This window comes from Monodon monoceros, unplaced genomic scaffold (assembly GCF_005190385.1).
Source record: "Monodon monoceros isolate NGI ecotype Baffin Bay Population unplaced genomic scaffold, NGI_Narwhal_1 Super_Scaffold_21, whole genome shotgun sequence".
NCBI classification, from domain to species: Eukaryota; Metazoa; Chordata; class Mammalia; order Artiodactyla; family Monodontidae; genus Monodon; species Monodon monoceros.
Window position 1 is genome coordinate 3,711,751 of NW_021703778.1, and position 19,061 is coordinate 3,730,811.

General features: G+C 39.6%; 1 protein-coding gene across 4 annotated transcripts in view; it reads right to left on the reverse strand.

Annotated features, from left to right (window-relative positions):
* Positions 1–19,061, reverse strand: part of EPC1 (enhancer of polycomb homolog 1) — a 94,888-nt gene that overhangs the window by 9,175 nt on the left and 66,652 nt on the right. For all 4 annotated transcript variants that reach the window (XM_029236611.1, XM_029236608.1, XM_029236609.1 and 1 more), the window contains exons 3-10: positions 9,502–9,647; positions 8,893–9,099; positions 8,368–8,516; positions 7,301–7,460; positions 6,113–6,289; positions 5,936–6,025; positions 5,703–5,851; positions 3,736–4,088 (exon numbers count right to left, since the gene is read on the reverse strand). In XM_029236611.1, coding sequence (XP_029092444.1) covers positions 3,736–4,088; positions 5,703–5,851; positions 5,936–6,025; positions 6,113–6,289; positions 7,301–7,460; positions 8,368–8,516; positions 8,893–9,099; positions 9,502–9,647 — 1,431 coding nt within the window. The remainder of the gene's footprint in view (positions 1–3,735; positions 4,089–5,702; positions 5,852–5,935; positions 6,026–6,112; positions 6,290–7,300; positions 7,461–8,367; positions 8,517–8,892; positions 9,100–9,501; positions 9,648–19,061) is intronic.

Consider the following 19,061-nt stretch of genomic DNA (forward strand, 5'->3'; position numbering starts at 1 on the left):
ATTCTCGCACTTCACTACACGACTGTAGAACTATTAATGTATTTCACTATGGGTGTTACTCCAGAATCTGCTGAGGAAGTAATTCTGAGTTTTGAAACACATCCGGGTAAGGGTAAGGTCCCACAAATCTACAAAATCTAACAATGAAAATATTCAGTGTTCAAATCTAGAGTTCCTTTTTTACCGTAATATTAAAATTTTATGCTAACTAATAAGGACCTACTGTAGAGCACAGGGAACTCTTCTCAATACTCTGTAATGACCTATATGGGAAAAGAATCTAAAAAAGAATAGATAGGGGCTTCCCTGGTGGCGCAGTGGTTGAGAGTCCACCTGCTGATGCAGGGGACGCGGGTTCGTGCCCTGGTCCGGGAAGATCCCACATGCTGCGGAGCGGCTGGGCCCGTGAGCCATGGCCACTGAGCCTGCGTGTCCGGAGCCTGTGCTCCGCAACGGGAGAGGCCACAGCAGTGAGAGGCCCGCGTACCGCAAAAAAAAAAAAAAAAAAAGAGTAGATATGTATAACTGAGTCACTCTGCTGTACAGCAGAAACTAACACAACATTGTTAATCAACTATACACTGCAATAAAAATGTTTTAAAAAATTTATGCTACAAATAGAAGTAAACCGCACTGCTGAGTAAGCTACAGATATTGAGACTTATTAGAACCTATCATTCTTGCTACAATTTCTTATTGACTTATGAAAGTAAACCAAATCTATACTGTAGATATGGGAGTTTGGAAAAATGACTTAAAATGCTGATGAAATTTCACCGGGAACTAGGAATTCAAATCCTGAACATATAATGGTTTTAAAAATCACTTTTCTGGAAAAAAAAAAAATCACTTTTCTGTTTTCAGTCTTTCTGAATTACAGAGTCCTTCCTAATTATGAAAAAAGGTATTAATTCTGAATCTGATATCCCCTCAAACACATGCAAATGAATAGTCACTGAACAAACACTAAGCTTTCAAAGATTTTTTTAATAAAGTTTTTTTTTTTTCTTTTGTCTTTTGGCTGCACCGCCCAGCTTGTGGGATTTTTACTTCCCCGAGCAGGGATTGAACCCGGGCCCTCGGCAGGGAGAGAGTGCGAAGTCCTAACCACTGAACCGCCTGGGAATTCACCAAAGATATTTTTGTAGATAAAAAAAATAGAAAAATGTATTTGGAAACTGTCCAAATCACATATTAACTAAAGATTATTTAAAATACACAATTTATCCTTACGTACTAAAATCCAGTCCTAAAAATTCTAACACTGTGTCATTCTGCTGTACAGTACCCAGAGGCCAAAGCACTCTAGCACTGACTAACCAGGCTACTGGTCTGACTGCACAACTCTGCAAAATGGTCAAGACAGGGAAGCAAGCAAAAAAGATTCCAAGCAGCAGCTGACACAGAGGCTACGAAAGCTGGCGTGTTAGAACTCAGGCCTTTACCAAAAACATGGCTCCTGACAGCCTCATTAGAATTTCCTATTTCAAAGTGAGAACAGGCCCTTATAGAGGCTTATTTAGAAAAGGGACAATCAGTCCAGAGGGCATCACTATGTCACAGCATACACATAAATATTAATATTTAAAACAATGATAGAATAATAAAAAATGGCTAAATCAAAACCCACATATTTGGCTTAGGTGGCAGGCAAGTATATCAGGTGACTCGTAGGTCATGTAATGACTGGTTAAGTTCTAAAGTCAGTGTGGTAAAAATTAAGCCTTAAAAATTCCTTTAGCGTGTACCACGACGGGTCCATCTCCTCCTTTCAACAAGCCCGACACAGCCGCGTTTCCTTTGGCATCACGCTAGATCAGAGTTTCTGTGGCTGAATACCAGACGGAGCAGTTTGGTTTGTATCTGGGGGCTACACCAAACGAAAAAAAAAAATCTTTAAAACTACAATTACATCAACAAGATGAGATGCTTAACAGAGCGAGGCAGCAATGCAGGCACTGACGCTGCAAGAGGAACAGTAATAGACTCACTTCTCCCGCTCCCAGCGTGGCTCACTCTTTTAGTTCAACTCTATTTAGAATCCTGTATAATATCTGAACTGCTAAAATTTTAATTTTTTCTCCAGGGGCCTACAGCTGAATTCCCTTAAGATAAAGTTACACATGATATGAATCCACTGTTACATACTTTATAGAGCACAAAGAGAAAAGCTTTAGGTTTCTGGAATATCCACAAACATGAAAGAATGAAGCACTACCCTAAAGCAACCTGCAGGTATCTATTCTCTAAGTATACAGGAAGATCTAGTAAAATTTAAGGGAAAATTGAAAACAATTAGATGCAACAGGAAAAAATTGATAAACCCATTTAATTTTATCACATATACAGGGGAAGGAAATGATTAAAAAGAAAATTATACGGTTATTAAAGATTTTTTTCAGCTATACTTTTGGTAATACTACTGTTCCATGTTCACCTTTTAATATTCTTTGGCAAACACAAATCAAGTGAGTTTTACAGTATCAGTGCTTACTTAAGTAGTATATGGCAAAACAATTTACATTAAAAAATCACTGTAAGAGCTTAGGATAGCTATATGACTTTATTTTAAGAGGTGGAGAAGACGAGGAATTGACAGAACAAGCCAATTTTCTACGTCTAGTCTCAAAAGAATTTTAAACAACTGAAAAATCTTTATCAGGGAAACATATTACAAGTTTATACTATTAAAATCTCTACACTCACACCAATATATGTCCTCCTTCATACTGAAATATTCTTCATTTTGATTTTTAAGACTATAAAAGCAGAGAGAAACTGACTCTTCATGATATAGACTCTGAAATTAATGGGATTATAAATAATCTATTAGGTAGGCCTCAGACTAAGTTAGATTATCTTCTACTTGATTTCTGAAATGTTATTATTTTTCTTATGAGCTGAATGACTTCCGCTTCGCAGAAGTACTTTATTTCTAACCACAAAGTAAATTAGTTTATGGAACCTTTTCTGAAGGTCTTCAAGAATAAGAAGCACATTTTCATATTTATTAGGTTTAACTGTAGCCTTACCAGATAATTAGGGGGACAGAATAAACATCTTTATAAAAATCTGTATGACAATTTTAACAGTGAATTTCTATAATCTACATGCCTCAAACAACAGATATTTGCTTTAAAATAGAAAACTAAAATTTGAAGAATATTTTAAGTAGATGGCATTTATTTTAGACACATTTCACAATGTAGGCCTAATGCTAAAGTAGGTATTACCTGAAAATGTTTCCAAAATTATTAAAATAATCCTTACACAAACGTTGTTCTTTGAAAAATTAGCTTCCCTCTTACAAATTATTCTGAATGAATGTGTAAGCACAGAAAGCTTGTATATCTATCGACTTACTGGCTTACTTTAAAGCAGTCTAAGTAAAAGACCAGAAAAGTGTCCAAATATAAAACACTATCAGCTTATGATCCATTTTCTTTTTTTTATTATTTGAAACATAATAGTTGGATCTTGGTTGGCAGTTCACAAAGTATATCCAGGAAACAAATGTCATATATTAAATAGCAGTAAACATCTTACGTATGTGGAAATGTTTAAATGAAGACACACATACAATCAGGACTCAAATAAATACTTAAACCTTGATTTTTTAAAAGTTCTATTTTAAGAGAAAAGGACTTTCAGCTGTAAGTATAATAGACCACATATTCCAAAAACTGATGAACCCGGTGCTTCCACAGAAACGCACGTCGTAACAAATGAACATACCAAAGTGCGCTGAGCCACTGCCGCTTTTACTCTGCGCAGAGGCGCTGCATGTCTGGGTCCCGGGCTGTGCTGCTCCTGTTCGACTTACACTCCGATACCATTTTCTACAGGAGACTCCATCACTGTCACTGTCACGTAGGGATGGTGTCCGAGGCCTAAAATGCCGCCATCTACATGATTTGATATTGACTAGTATCTGACTGAGGTCTTTAGAGAAAGATTTGTCCGAGGTATTTGTTTCTGAGGTATTGGCAATCTGATTGACTGGAGAATGTTGTGGTGAGGAAAGCATTTCCAAATCCAGATGGCGAAACATGCTGTCATAGTCCGAGTGAGCTCTGTCCAGTAAGACCCTGTTAAAAATAAGGCACAAACAGACATGTAAAACAGCTACTCCCCCAAGTCCCCCAAAGCCACCTCATACTGAATATTTAAGAGCTATAAATTTGATTATTTCGTTATTTGGCTCTATGGGCTAAAATCTCAATTTCTGTTAAGGTTCTTTCACTTTATAATGATTCGATTAAAGAAGAAAGGAATCCGCCTTCAAGAATAAGGTATATCATCCATCTTACAACAGCTAGAGTCTTCTAACAGTTCTACATTTGGCTTTACTGCATACAAGCGAATTTGATTTTTCACTTCCATTATAAAGCACCAAAACATTCATGAAATATTGCTAACATATCTGTTCTTTATTTAAGCAAAAACTTCATTTTTTTTTTTTTTTGGAGGGGGTGGGTAGGAGAAAAGCAGTAAAAGGTATGTGATCTTTGGATATTTTACACTATTAAAATTTTTTATAGACAAAATATTTGAAGCTACCACTCGAGAGGATGTACTTTCATTTTATTTATATAAATTTTGTAAATGACTCCATCTTAGGATGTTAACACTGACTCATGCTAGTATCGAATAAAATATAGCCAATGTAGAGAATTTTCACTACTATGATGTCAACATAATGATGGGGTTGGAAAAGCGCTTAATAAAATGTATTTTAGTGACTGGATAATTCTAAACTAACGGTGAAGTGATAATAACTGCAATCAAGATTCAAAAATGAGGGCTTCCCTGGTGGCGCAGTGGTTGAGAGTCCGCCTGCCAATGCAGGGGACACGGGTTCGTGTCCCGGTCCGGGAAGATCCCACATGCCGCGGAGCAGCTGGGCCCATGAGCCATGGCCGCTGAGCCTGTGCATCCGGAGCCTGTGCTCCGCAACGGGAGAGGCCACAACCGTGAGAGGCCCGCATACCGCAAAAAAAACCCCAAAAAACAAACAAACAAAAAAGATTCAAAAATGAAAGAAATGTGTATAAGTCATTAACTGACTGTAAATTATACCCTTAGCTTTCTTCCTCAAAGCACCTTGATGATTTACCTGTTTTGCCTTTTAATTTTTTTTCACTAATATTATACGAGTGCCTTTCTTTTCCTTGGCTTTCATGTGTTCTGCAACTCCTCCCCCCTCCCACACACAACTTCACACATAAAGGCACCCAGAGTATGAAGGGCTCTATCAGGTCTAAACAAAGGCAGGCGTCCTGGCAAGCTGATGTCAAGATCAGGTCCTGCATGGGCCCTGGAGCCTTTCCACTGACGAGTTAACTCAGTGTACCAGTTATATGACACTTCTTAGCTTATTTAATCCTTTTTCTCAATATCTCTCAGAACTCCTAAAACAGTTTTTTGTAATCCTGATTTACACTTGCCTTCATCTATCTCGGAGGCTTTCGATCTTGGGAAGAAAAGCAGATCCATTAGGGAACCATTAGTTATGCATTAAAAGCTACGGTTGTATAAGAAACAGGTAACAAAGTGGTGAAGTATCTCAGTCAAAAAAATCAGTTAAGAATAGGAGACAGGAACAAAACGAGCTCTTTAGAAGGACCACCTCACTTTAAGCTTTAGATCCCATCGCCCACCATCTAAAACATCCCTCTGCTAGGAACACAGAAGGGCCTTACCTTCCACCGCGGCCAACCCGTCTTCGTGCAAATCCGATACACCTCTGGGGCACGGTCAGGGTGGTCAAGCAGTAGCGGTATCGCACATCCCCTAATCCTCCGTCGCTAGGACTAGTCCAAGGCCAGTTGCCAGTTTGGTCTAAGTGAGGCTTAAAAAGAAAAATCTGAATTATTTTTTTTTTGTCAGCTCCAGGTAAACAGTTTGTTACTTAAAAAGAGAACCCGAAACTTACAGCATAGTACTGACAGCCTGCCTTCCTACGGAAAGCAAAAGGACCATCGGGGTCATTCTCTTCCTCAGCTTCCGAAGAGCCAGACAGAACCTTTAAATAAAAGGAAGTGCGTCAGAACGTGTGCCTTCCCACATTCCTCGTGTGTGTTCATGAGAAATCAGAAATGCTTACACTGACCTGGGAGAGAGGCTCTTCGTCCGAGCTGGGAAAGTCATACTGGTTCAGGTCTTTAGCGCTGAAGCCAGGCAGCGCGGCGGGGCCGGCCTGCTGAGGAGTGGCGGCAGCAGACGAAGGTAAGACTTTGGGCTTCTTTTCATATTTACGCTTAGGTCGGATAAGCTCGGCCTTATCTTGCTGCAATACAGTCATGAATTACACACTAGAAACCATGTTCAACAAACTGAAAGTTTGGGGGGAGTTTTAAAAATAAGTTTACTGCTAAAATGAAGGCATTCCCACTCATAAGAGATACAAGACCCTTAACATTTTGTCATCTTCTATTGTAAAGTCTTAGAGGTTGGCCTCTGTGAAAACACAGGAGTATGTTTCTACAACCTAAACATAATCATAATCAAGTAAAAGAAGAGAACAGAAGTTCTCCAGCTGCTGAAATCCTTGAACAACAATTAGTATTTACTGCTGGCTCCTGTATCTGTTTCTTAGTTTTCTATGAAAATTCTAGGGGAGCATTTTTAAAAAGGGATGTCTAGTCTTTATTCTAAAGAATTAACAAATCAATATTGGGAAAGTAATAATGAAACATATACACAAAGCAAACTTCAGATAACTGTTAACATAGTGAAAAATAAATCCATAATGCTGAGATATTAAAAAAATAAAGAGCAGTAAGGACTTGCTAGCTAAACAATGAGAGAGAATTGCGAGCAGTTTTAGAGGATAAAGATATGAAATCATTATATAGGGAAACAACACGGGAATAAAACACAGAGGCAAGAGTGACAGAGCAACGAACACAGTGCATGTTAGAAATATGTATGGCAGGTGAGGGCAGAGGCTAGGAGAGGTATGAATTTGAGGTACAGGCAACAGGCAAGAAAGATCAGAGGCTGAAATGATATTTGTTAGGAAGAAAAAGATTATGGCAGGTATCACGGCTGACATAAACATTTATACCAAGATTCATGCAGTTTATGGCATTACGGTTTTTAAAGAAAAGTTAATTATTAAACTATAAGGTATCTCCTCTTTACAAGTTCTACTGCTATATCTAAAGGCCAGTCTTAAATCAAAAGCTGGCTTTCACGGTAGAGTTTATATACGTATTTTTTCTTTTTCACTCTGAATCTAGTGATAAAATACCACTCAACATTATCAGCTACTACCACCCACAGAAATTTTTATTACCTTATTAGCTTTAAACTCCTTCACGTCCATGGCTTCCTGGTGTTTGAACTGGCCGCTGTTGGTGAGGGGGACAACGGGGATGGAGTAAGCAGGTTTCATGGGCTGTCTCTGCGCCATGACCTCAGACACGATCTCGCCACTGTAGTCACCCAGACTATACCTGAAATGGCAAAGAAAGGAAGTTGAAAAAGTTAGTTCAGGAAGTACTCATCCTCGTGACGACTAATAACTAACTGAGCTATAACTATAAATCCTGATTAGACCTAAGGTAACATTACAGGTAAACTATTTGCTGAATGCTTATTAAAACTGAAGATTACATAATTCCTACTGTTTCTTTCTTTTGCTTTTTGGCTTATAGCTTTATCTTGGCACCATTAATAGGTAACTGTGGGAAAGAAAACAAAGGTTTAAATTTTAACATAGCAATTTTGGTGAAAGATTTGGTGGAGATGTTGAAATTCATGCCTAAAATGGTGTGGAGGGACTTTCTGCTAATTTGAGTTGCCTGTGCTATAAAGCTAACTTTTCTGAAACGAATCACAACAAACTGATTAGTGGTTTTCTTTGGGAATAGGGACTACGAAATAGGGCAGTGAGGCGTGAAGTTTGCACTGTGCTCCCTGCTAAAGGATTACCTGAGTGTTAAGATTATGGGCCTTGCCCTCTCCCCTTTTTATACTTCCCTGTTAAAAAGCTCAGTTAAGTGTTAAGAAAAAATTCAGTGCCATCTAGTAAATAAAATAAAAGCTTTAGAAGTGACAAATGTTCTCTCCCTCACAGCCCTGCACACAACTCAAGTAAGGGCAAAAGAATATGATTCCAAACTGTAAATACCTGGCATAACTTAATAACTTACTTTTACTGAACCCAGTCACTTTAAAAGTGAAAATAAAGAGAGAAACGTATGTAAAAATATACAAAGCATACCACAGCACACATTTCGGTAGTCTCTATTATTAAAAGAATATATTTCTGGAGTTACAGATAATTGCTTAGGACATAAATTAACTCTACACAAAATTCTAATGGTACCACGCTGCTAATGCTATTAAAATATACTTTACCTCTTTTCCATAATTTCCAGTGTTAAGTGCAACAGCTCCCTTTTACTCTTTTCTCTTCTTTTTATCATCTCTAGAATAGTAACAGCCCGACTCAGATCTCGACGCAGCTTAAGCATTTTTTCATAAGAGGCTTCATCATTTTTACGATTCTGTAAATGTGAATTCGCTTTGTTTAATGTCAATAAGCATTTCTGACTACTGGCATTCTGAGTATAGCTAGTGATATATAAGAATATATATATTTGAAGGGTGAGATTAGAATTTAAAGACACTGAAATGGAACACGGATTACCAGGAAATCAATTTTGAATATGGTTTTTAATGGATTAACATTAAAATATATCATTAATAACTCTAATGAATATTAAGGCTGACATTTTAAATCAATATTTTTCATTACAATATATAGAAAGTCTGTCTAAACACAAATTAAAGCACAGCCTTCAGATACTGAGATACTGATAATTATAAATAAATTTTCTTACATCAAAAACATTACTACAGAATTTCCCCAGGTTCTCTTACTTTTCGAGTCTGCATTTTTTCGGTACGTCTTCTAAAGGCCACGTAAGGGTCATTTGTGCTGGAGCCATCCCGCTTCTCTTGTTTCACTGCTGGGATGAGGGCCGGCCCTCGGCAGTCTCTTCTCCGTCTGACCCAGTGCTCGTGAACGTCCCTAATTAACTCATCGTCTTCTTTCAGCAGTAGTTTGGCTTCCTGCAGGCTGACTGGCTAAATGTAAAATCATTACGTCATTTTCACATAATACAAATAAAAGGCTCAAAAGTACCTGCAAATTTAAATGACAATCAAAACAACAGCAGTAACAACAGACATGCTGAGCACCTTGTACATGTCAGACCATGAGCTAGATGCTGTATATAAATTATTTAATTTTTGCAACAATCCTGCAATGTTTATCCATCTATTTTACAGATGGGGAAAGAGAGGCACAGAGAAATTTAAACATGCTGAATATTACACAGGCCAGTAACAGGCAGAGATAAGACACGAACTCATGCTTGTCCGGAGCCTGCTTGCTTACCCTCTCCCCAGCATTACACTGTTTCCATATGGAAGAGAGATTTATATAGACATATACACACACTTAATATATATACAATGAAGCTGTACCTGCTGACCACTGCCTTTTTCTAGACGGTCAATCATCTCCTCAAACTGCAGTGGGCAGATGTCCATTTTCTTCTTCAGTTTATTCACAAAGACTTCATCTTCCGAATCCAAATCGTAATCGGGCTGCTCAGCATCCAAACTAAAAGCTGACAGAAGAAACCACAAGCAACCGTTTACTGTGTGAACACACGGGCAAAGCCTCTTGCGGGTGTCTGGACAATCTCTAAAGAAACAGGAAAGAGTTTTGGAAGACTGTGTTTTCAGACTCACAAACAATCTAAGCTTCCCACACTTAAGTTTAAGAAAGAAGAGACTTCGCTCGTGGCGCAGCGGTTAAGAATCCGCCTGCCAATGCAGGGGACACGGGTTCGAGCCCTGGTCCCGGAAGATCCCACGTGCCGCGGAGCAGCTAAGCCCGTGCGCCACAACTACTGAGCCCACATGCCACAACTACTGAAGCCCACGCGCCTGGAGCCCGTGCTCCGCAGCAAGAGAAGCCACCGCAATGAGAAGCCCGTGCACCGCAACGGAGAGTAGCCCCATTCGCCACAACTAGAGAAAGCCAGCGCACAGCAACAAAGACCCAACACAGCCAAATTTAAATAAATAAATAATTTTTTTTAAAAAAAGCCTGTTCTAGATCACTCCCCTTTTTACTTTACAATCTTATTTGTTAAGCACTCGAATGTGCTTGATCTCCCAGAGAGGAAGCACTGTGTCTTATCCATCTCTGTACGTCAGTGCAGAGGCAGTAAACATGTTCATCTTGTACACCAACTCTGCACGCAGTACTCTACTGAAAAGCATTTGGATATTGGCTCTATTCAAGTGGGAAAAAACCCTGAAAACATCTGCAGTCAGCGTGGTGACATCTGTGACAGGAACGGGGGGGGGGGGGGGGACTCTGCCTGCCCCACATGTGCTATCCCTGCTTCAAGACTGACACAGTATCTGGCCCATAGGAACCCAACGAATATTTGTGCAACTATAACGTTATGCTTCATTTTGACCTGTATCACACTTCTGTAACATTCCTAATTAAAATAAATGAATATTCAGATCCTTCATAAAAATCTCTATAAGTTACCCTCTCTGCACCCATGTTTCCTGCACCATCAGCCCTTCAATGATTTTCCACCATCTAATTCTGTTTGCTGTTGCAATGTAAACAGAGATTTTGGAGATTCCCAAGTGGTTTAAAACTGTTGGATTAATGGGCTTCCCTGTGGCGCAGTGGTTGAGAGTCCGCCTGCCGATGCAGGGGACGCAGGTTCGTGCCCCGGTCCGGGAAGATCCCACATGCCGCGGAGCAGCTGGGCCCGTGAGCCATGGCCGCTGAGCCTGAGCGTCCGGAGCCTGTGCTCCGCAACGGGAGAGGCCACAACAGTGAGAGGCCCGCATACCGCAAAAAAAAAAAAAAAAAAAACCCAACTGTTGGATTAAACACACTTGTTGTTTTGTCCCTAACCAAAAAAATCCACATCTGTGGAGTAACCACTAGCCACGTATGACCAATTAGATTTAAATTAACTTAATGCAAAATTCAGTAGCCACATTTCAAGTGCTAAGTATTACATGTGGCTAGTGGTTACTGCTGTTACCAGATGCTACAGATTATAAAAACATTTCCATCATCACTGAAAGTTCTGTTAAAGAGTGGTGATCCAGATAATCCAGAAAGCCAAACTGATAGGGCCCAACTATCAATGTTCTGCCTACTTAAGGGTGTATTTTATACGTGTTTAGGGTCTCGTTCATACATTGCTTTGGCACCCTCCACTATAAAATTTATTTTTCTTTTAGAGCAAATCACATTTACAAAGCTTAATTATTCATAAAAACTAAACAAGCCTACCTAGTATCACCTTACTTATGCATTATCAAAATACACTTGACATACTTCTGGCATACCTTATATCATCAATGACAAGTCACATCCAACAAATTAAGGAGATGGGAAAGGAAGATTCCCACCCTAGGGAGCTCTATGTCTTCGCCACTGAAGTTACCAAGTGCCTGAGAGGCTGCTCTTGCCTGTGCCAGAAGCTTTTCTTTAGTTGATGCAAACACATCTAAGACCTTCAAATATGAGGAGAACCAAATCTTGTTCAGATATAAAATATTAAAACCCTAGAGAAAAGCTAACATGTAAAAACTCACTTTAGGATTTCATTTGACCAAAAAACCACAGCCAATGATTGAAGTGTAATTTGGCTTCAGCCAAATGTCCAACTGACAGCTCGGCTGCAGCTGATAAAGATGTAACATATGGGGCTTCCCTGGTGGCGCGGTGGTTGAGAGTCCGCCTGCCGATGCAGGGGACACGGGTTCGTGCCCCGGTCCGGGAAGATCCCACATGCCGCGGAGCGGCTGGGCCCGTGAGCCATGGCCGCTGAGCCTGCGCTCCGCAACGGGAGAGGCCACAGCAGTGAGAGGCCCGCGTACCGCCAAAAAAAAAAAAAAAAAAAAAAGAAGATGTAACATATGTATCATGGTTCTAGAAACAGGAATATCTTCAAATTTCCTGGGCCATGTTACTGAGTGCAAAAAACAAGGTCTAAAGAGAAACAGGCAAATGAGTTGCCTCTTCTAATTGAGTTCTACCAATTACAGTGAGCCCTAGTTAGCCAATAATTGTTAACTATGGGAGATATACAGCAGAAGCTGACTCTGTTTAAAACATTCTGCTAGAGATAAACCCAGATATGTATACGGGTAAACAAAATACAGTATTCTACAGAGATGGAGGAGAAAATTCTATCGAAAATAAACCTAATAAAAAGAACACAACAGTACACGTAAATTGATGAGATTATTTTAAAGGAGATACAAAGTGGTACAAACCACTGTGCTTAGAGTCCAGTAGTAAAGGTGAAATGCATATAAAAGTCTACGTAACAAATGCCATATTACAGCTCATACTAAGTGTGCACAGGTAGGTATGTCCATAACTCCAAGCAGCATTTTTAAATTACAGGAAGCAAATAGTGAAAGGGGATTTGGGTCCCCAAAATGGCACAAAACGTAGACTGGGAACAGAATAGAACTCCTGATGGAAAAGAAGGCACAGTATTCGAGGCTGAGGAGAAACCTCCCACAGCAGGGAGGGCACACAGGTTTCCGCTCAAGCACTAGCTCCCCGTGACTGGTAACAGCTACTTGCAAAGACCCTGGAATAAATTCTGGGCAGCAGAAAAGACCATCGTAATAGTGGTATTTACTGTGCGGTGGTAGGTATTTGACATCCTTGCTTGGACCAAAGAAGACAAAAGCGATCACTGGCTAGCTAGATCATGAAATTCTTCAACTTCTTTATATTTATAAACTACTGAGTCACTTCTAGAATGTACTTGGGGACAGTAAACAGAGAATCCCAGATCTGAAAGATTTGAAATCCTACATATGAAGTCCTTTGTAGATAAAGTTCTGCTATATCTGCACGGTTGGTTGATGCTATAGATTTTATCTGTGAGAAAGTAAAACCAGAAGAATAATGGGGAAAGGGAAGGAGAAAATGTAATCTTTCAGATTCAGGGCATAAAGAAAGGATACATCTGTTCTGAGAGGTAATAAACAAAAGGAGGCTCTATAAAGATCTGTTTTTTAAAAATCTTTTTATTTATAAATAAATTCAAACTTATAAAAGCCTCCAAATAAAAACAGCACAAGGGACACCTGCATATCCTTTACCCAGATTCACCTGCTGTTAAAATTGTACTCCATTTGCTTTGTCACTTGCATGTGTGTGTCCTCTCCCCCTCCATGTGTATACACACACACACACACCGCACACACCCCCCACACACTATTTCGAGCCACCAGAGGGTAAATTACCTTCAGGATGGCTCTTTCCTGCTAAATACTTCAGAGTGTGTTTCCACATAATCACAGTACAGCCATCAACTCTATATTCCACTTTTGCCAGCTGATCCAATAATTCATAACATTTCCCACTACAGTACACGACCACTCTGGGATCAGGTATTATTTTTCCTGACGTCTCTTTAGCTTCCTTTACTTTGGAACATTTCCACAGCCTTTCGCTGTCTTTTAGGACACTGATGATGTCTGTTTCAGGAGTATTACCATTCCCGCTACTAGCAGGTTGCTCACTGTGTCTGTGGGATTTTCCCCACTGTGATTAGGTTATACTCTCTTAGCTGCCACACCACTCGACTTTATTCTTAGTCCTTCCCAGGGTCTCACACCTAGAGGCACATGATGCTCATCTGTTTCTCATAAGTGGCGATAACTGTGACCACCAGTCAAGATATTGCCCCATTACCCCACCGTATAACTGCCGCCCCCACCTGCCGCCGTAACTGATGAGCAGTTTGTGGGGAGAGTTTAAGGCCATGGAAATGTCCTGACCCTCATGAGAACTTCCCCTTACAGCGAGCACACACTGGCGATTCTTGTGTGGCTCAATCTCGGTCGCACTTAGTGCGAAGATGATTCTCCGGCAGTCTCCTCGCACAGCACCGTTCAGCTCTTGACATTCTGTACTGTAAAACCGCGAGACTACACTTCTGGTAATAGTAGTAAGCCCCCATTTAGCACGGCTTATTACCAGTGTGGTGATAATGAATTCCTACTTTCTCCATGTTTGTAAGTCGTTCACTGCTTACAATGTCCCCAAATTAGCCAGTGGATATGCCTCTGCCATTTTGTGAGTTCTTAATTTCTGGTATAACAAGATGTCCCAGGTTTATCTTGTACTTACCCTGCCCCAGCCCTGGGATCAGCCATTTCTCTGCATATTCTTCGCCCTATTTAGCAGGGAACAGATCAGGGAATAGGTGCTAGGTGTGCTTATTGCTACTGAGTATTTTTTGCTTCTTGGCTCTACCAGTGGACAGAACCGGAAATGCACAGATCTGTATCTATCCACACACATATATACATATTCAAATATACACCAAGACTGCCTGATAAGAAAAGATTTCCTTTGAGGATTAACAGGAGAGAACCTTGAGACCCGAGTGCAAAGGGGAAGGGGGAGAGAGAATTGTTCCTGCCTATCCTGGTCAGAACTGTTTTTGTCCTTTCTGCCAGTATGAATAGGAAAGGAGAAGTCCTAGCTGTACAATCTAGAAGGCTTCCAGATCACCAATCAAAAGAGAAACAGCATTAAGACCCTGTGGAGCAGGAGATGTTGAATAGCACTCTGAAATAGTTTAGAAAAGTAACCACAGTTTGGAACTATAAGAAGGGGATGATGGTTTTAATACAGGTTTCAACCTTTACAGCTCTGACAGGAGAAAATTATGCTCTTTCCTAAGCCTGTTAAAAGACAAGAAAAACGTTGAGATTTTCCAAATAAATGTTCAATGAAATGTTAACAGATAACATGTAATGAATATATTTTGAAAATGTTGGGTTAAAAGAAACTTTCTTTTTTAACTGCGAGATTCCCAGAGCCTATAAGTAATATGCATTGTAACTCTGGGGGTGGAAGGAGAATATAACAGGCAATAATTCTCAAACGTGTTTATCATCACTTTTTTAGGCAATACTAATTATCATCTTTAAAACTCCAAGGAGCAGTTTGTGTAAATTAGTTTAAGAGTTTTACAAAATAGAAATTATGAGAATTGAAACGAACCGGTCTACATACATAACTCAAGGCAATGGACCCTTCTTCATAAGCAACTTCTCAGACCACCTGGCGTTCAAGACTCAGTGTTAACTTTGCAGAAATTTACAGTCTTTTCTTGTGTATTGTAGTATACTAAAAGCCAATACCAATTTTTAAAGAATTAACATCAATTTTACACAATTTCTTCCAGAAAATAAGAGGGAACACTTCCCAAATTGTTTTATGAGGCCAGTATTACCCTGATACCAAAACCTGACAAGGCAGAGCGCACACACACAAACACGAAAGACTACCGGCCAATATCTTTCATGAATTTAGATGCAAAACTCCTCAATAAAATCCCACCCAACAATGTATGAAAAAAATAATACACCACAGCCAAGTGGGATTTATTCCAGGTATGCAAGGCTGGTTCAATATTTGAAAACCAACCAATCAACCTATCATATCAAAGGCTAAAGAAGGAAAAAAAAAAATCACATGGCCTTATCAATTGATGCAGAAAAAGCATTTGACAAATTGAACAGTCATGATACAAACTCCCAGTACCCTAGGAATACAGGGGAACTTCCTCAATCTCATAGAAGCAACTACAAAAAGAAACCACCCTACAGGTGACATAATACTTAATGGTGAAAGACTAAATTCCTTCCCTCTAAGATCAGGAACAAGGCAAGGATGTCTGCTCTCACCATTCTTATTTTAAAATCATATTCAAGTTCTAACCACTATACTAAGGCAAGAAAGAGCAATTAAAGACATACAGGTTGGAAAGGAAAAACAAAACCATTTCTATTTGCAGACTACGACATGATTTTCCATTCAGAAAATCCCAAAGAATCTGCAAACATCTCCAAGAACTAATATGTAATTTCAGTTAAGGCCACAGGACATAAGCTCAACATACAATTAAGCTGCATTTCTGTATACAATGAAAAAGTGGAAACCAAAATCAAAAGTGCAATACCATTTTCAATTGTCCCAAAGAAAACAGGTATAAATCTAAAAAAGAGTACTAAAAAACCATGGCTCTCTATGATGAAAATTAAAAAGTGTCAACTTTATAAAAGAAATCAAAGAAGACCTAAATACTTGGAGGGTCACACGGTGGTCGTGGGATGGAAGACTCAACACAGGAAAGATGTCAGCTCTCCCTACAATGATCTATAGGGTTAAGTGCAATTTCTATCAAAACCTCAGCAGGTTTCTTTGCAGATACAAACTTATTGTAATATTTACAGGGAAAAGCCCTAGAATACCCAAAACAATCTTGAAGGAGAAAAATAAAGGAGGAAGTACTCTCCCTGATGTTAAGGATTATCATAGAGCTGCAGTAATCAGGACAGTGGTACTGTCTCGGGATAAACACAGAAATCAGTGGAATAGTGGATGAACAGAAGCCAGAAATAGAGACTCATCAACATGCATAATTAATTTCTTGCCAAGAAGCAAAAGCAATCAGTGGAGGAGGGATCACTTTTTCAATAAATGGCGCTGGAACAATTAGATATCCAGAATGGAGGCAGGGGGAACACCGTGACCTAAACCTCACACTCAAAATTGATCACATACTTAAACATAAAAGGAAGGGACTTCCCTGGTGGCACAGTGGTTAAGAATCCGCCTGCCAATGCAGGGGACACGGGTTCGAGCCCTGGTCCGGGAAGATCCCACATGCCGAGGAGCAACTAAGCCCGTGAGCCACAACTACTGAGCCTGTGCTCTAGAGCCCACGAGCCACAACTACTGAGCCCACGTGCCGCAACTACTGAAGCCCGCGCACCTAGAGCCCATGCTCCACAACAAGAGAAGCCACCCAGTGAGAAGCCTGCGCACCACAACGAAGAGTAGCCCCCGCTCGCTGCAACTAGACAAAGAGTAGCCCCCGCTCACTGCAACTAAACGAAGACCCAACGCAGCCAAAAACAACTAAATTTAAAAAAAATGTAAAATGTAAAACTGTGAAACTTCTAGAACAGGTCATAGGACAAAATCTTTGGACCCCAGGCAAAACAAAGAGTATTCTTAGAGTTGATACCAAAATCATGAACTGTAAGAGGAAAATTGGTAAATGGATCTCATCAAAGTTAAAAACTTCTGCTCTGTGAAAATCTGTTAAGAGAATGAAAAGACAAATTATATACTGGGAGAAAATATTTCCAGATCACATATGACAAAGGCGTGTGTCTAGAATATATAAACAAAACAAAATCCTCAAAACTCAACATTAAAATAAACAATCTAATTAGAAAATGGGCAAAAGACCTGTGCGATGATTTCACCAAATAGGATATATAGATGGCACACACGTGAGAAGACGTTTAACATGTTAGCCATTTAAAGAAACACAAATTTAAAGTACAATGAGAGGGCTTCCCTGGTGGCGCAGTGGTTGAGAGTTCGCCTGCCGATGCAGGGGACACGGGTTCGTGCCCTGGTCCGGGAAGATCCCACATGCCGCGGAGCGGCTGGGCCCGTGAGCCATGGCTGCTGAGCCTGCGTGTCCGGAGCCTGTGCTCCACAACGGGAGAGGCCACAACAGTGAGAGGCCCGCATACCACAAAAAAAAAAAAAAAAAAGTACAATGAGATATCACTGCACACCTATTAGAATGGCTAAAATTAAAAAGTGATAACCTCAAATGCTGGCAAGGATACAGGAGAAACTGGATCACACATACACTGCTGCTGATAATGTAAAACAGTACCTCCACTCTGGGATACAGTGTAGACGTTCTTGTCAAACTAAAAATGTATGACCCAGCAACTACTCTTAAGGTATTTAAGCCAGAGAAATAAAAATTTATGTTCACTCAAAAATCTGTACATGAACACTCATAGCAGCTTTATTTGAAATACCAATAGTTAAAATCTGGAAACTACCCAAATGTCTTTCAGTGGGTGAGCAGTGAAACATGCAGTGCACATGGATCACGGAAGACTGCTCAGCAAGAGGAAAGAAGGACTACTGATACATGCAACAACTTGGATGAACGTCAAGGAGGCTATGCTAAGAGGAAAACGTCAATCTCAAAAGGATATATACTGCATGATTCCATCTATGTTACCTTCATCAACAAACATAATTACAGAGATGGAGAACAGACTAGTGGTTGCCAGGGGCTAGGGGTGCATTTAAAGGAGCAACAAGATGGAGTCTTGGGGTGATGGTACAATTATCTTAATTGTGGTGGTGATTATACAAGGCTTCACATGTTCTGTGAATCTATAATCATCCAAGACAAAATGTTAAAAGAAATCCAAAGGCAGCTAACACTAATTTAGCTGCCTTTATTAACATTCCAATGTAATAATACATCTTTCCAAATTTGTACCGATGCAAAAAAATTTTTCCCAAAATAATTTACAATTCTGCTCCCATTTTATTACTATTATTTGATTACAATGTCAGCAAAGTCAATTCCTTTTTAAATATAGTCCCTTTTGACTCTTCTGACCACAATTTAATCCATGAGCTACGAATAAAATGTGGTTTGTGAATTTTGGTCATCAATAAGCAACTATTTGTAAAACATGCATTCAAATTTTTTTTTCTGATAGTAATGATAATGTAAATTGATTAATGTAATTTTATCTTGCTCAGTGCTGCTTTAACCTAAAAGCCTGTATTCGTGAGATAATACAGCCTGTGGCTGTGGAATGCAGTGTGGCTCTAGTTCACGTGTAGAGGAAGGATCAGTTCTGGTACTTTCACACTGACATGATTTTCCAGAGAACTAATTTTTAGGTCCTAATATTGGTCAAAATCGTTTAGAATGTCTGTGTCTGACATGTTATTAAACATGTGAGTGGGCAAGAAAACACATGCTGCTTGTTTGGTTCACTTCAAAGTAGCCTTTAATAAATTGGAAACATTTCTTTCTTTTCTAAAGGAAGTCAGGAAGATTAGGTACAAGTCAGAGGTAAAGATGAAAAAACATTACAAGTTAAAACTATCAAAT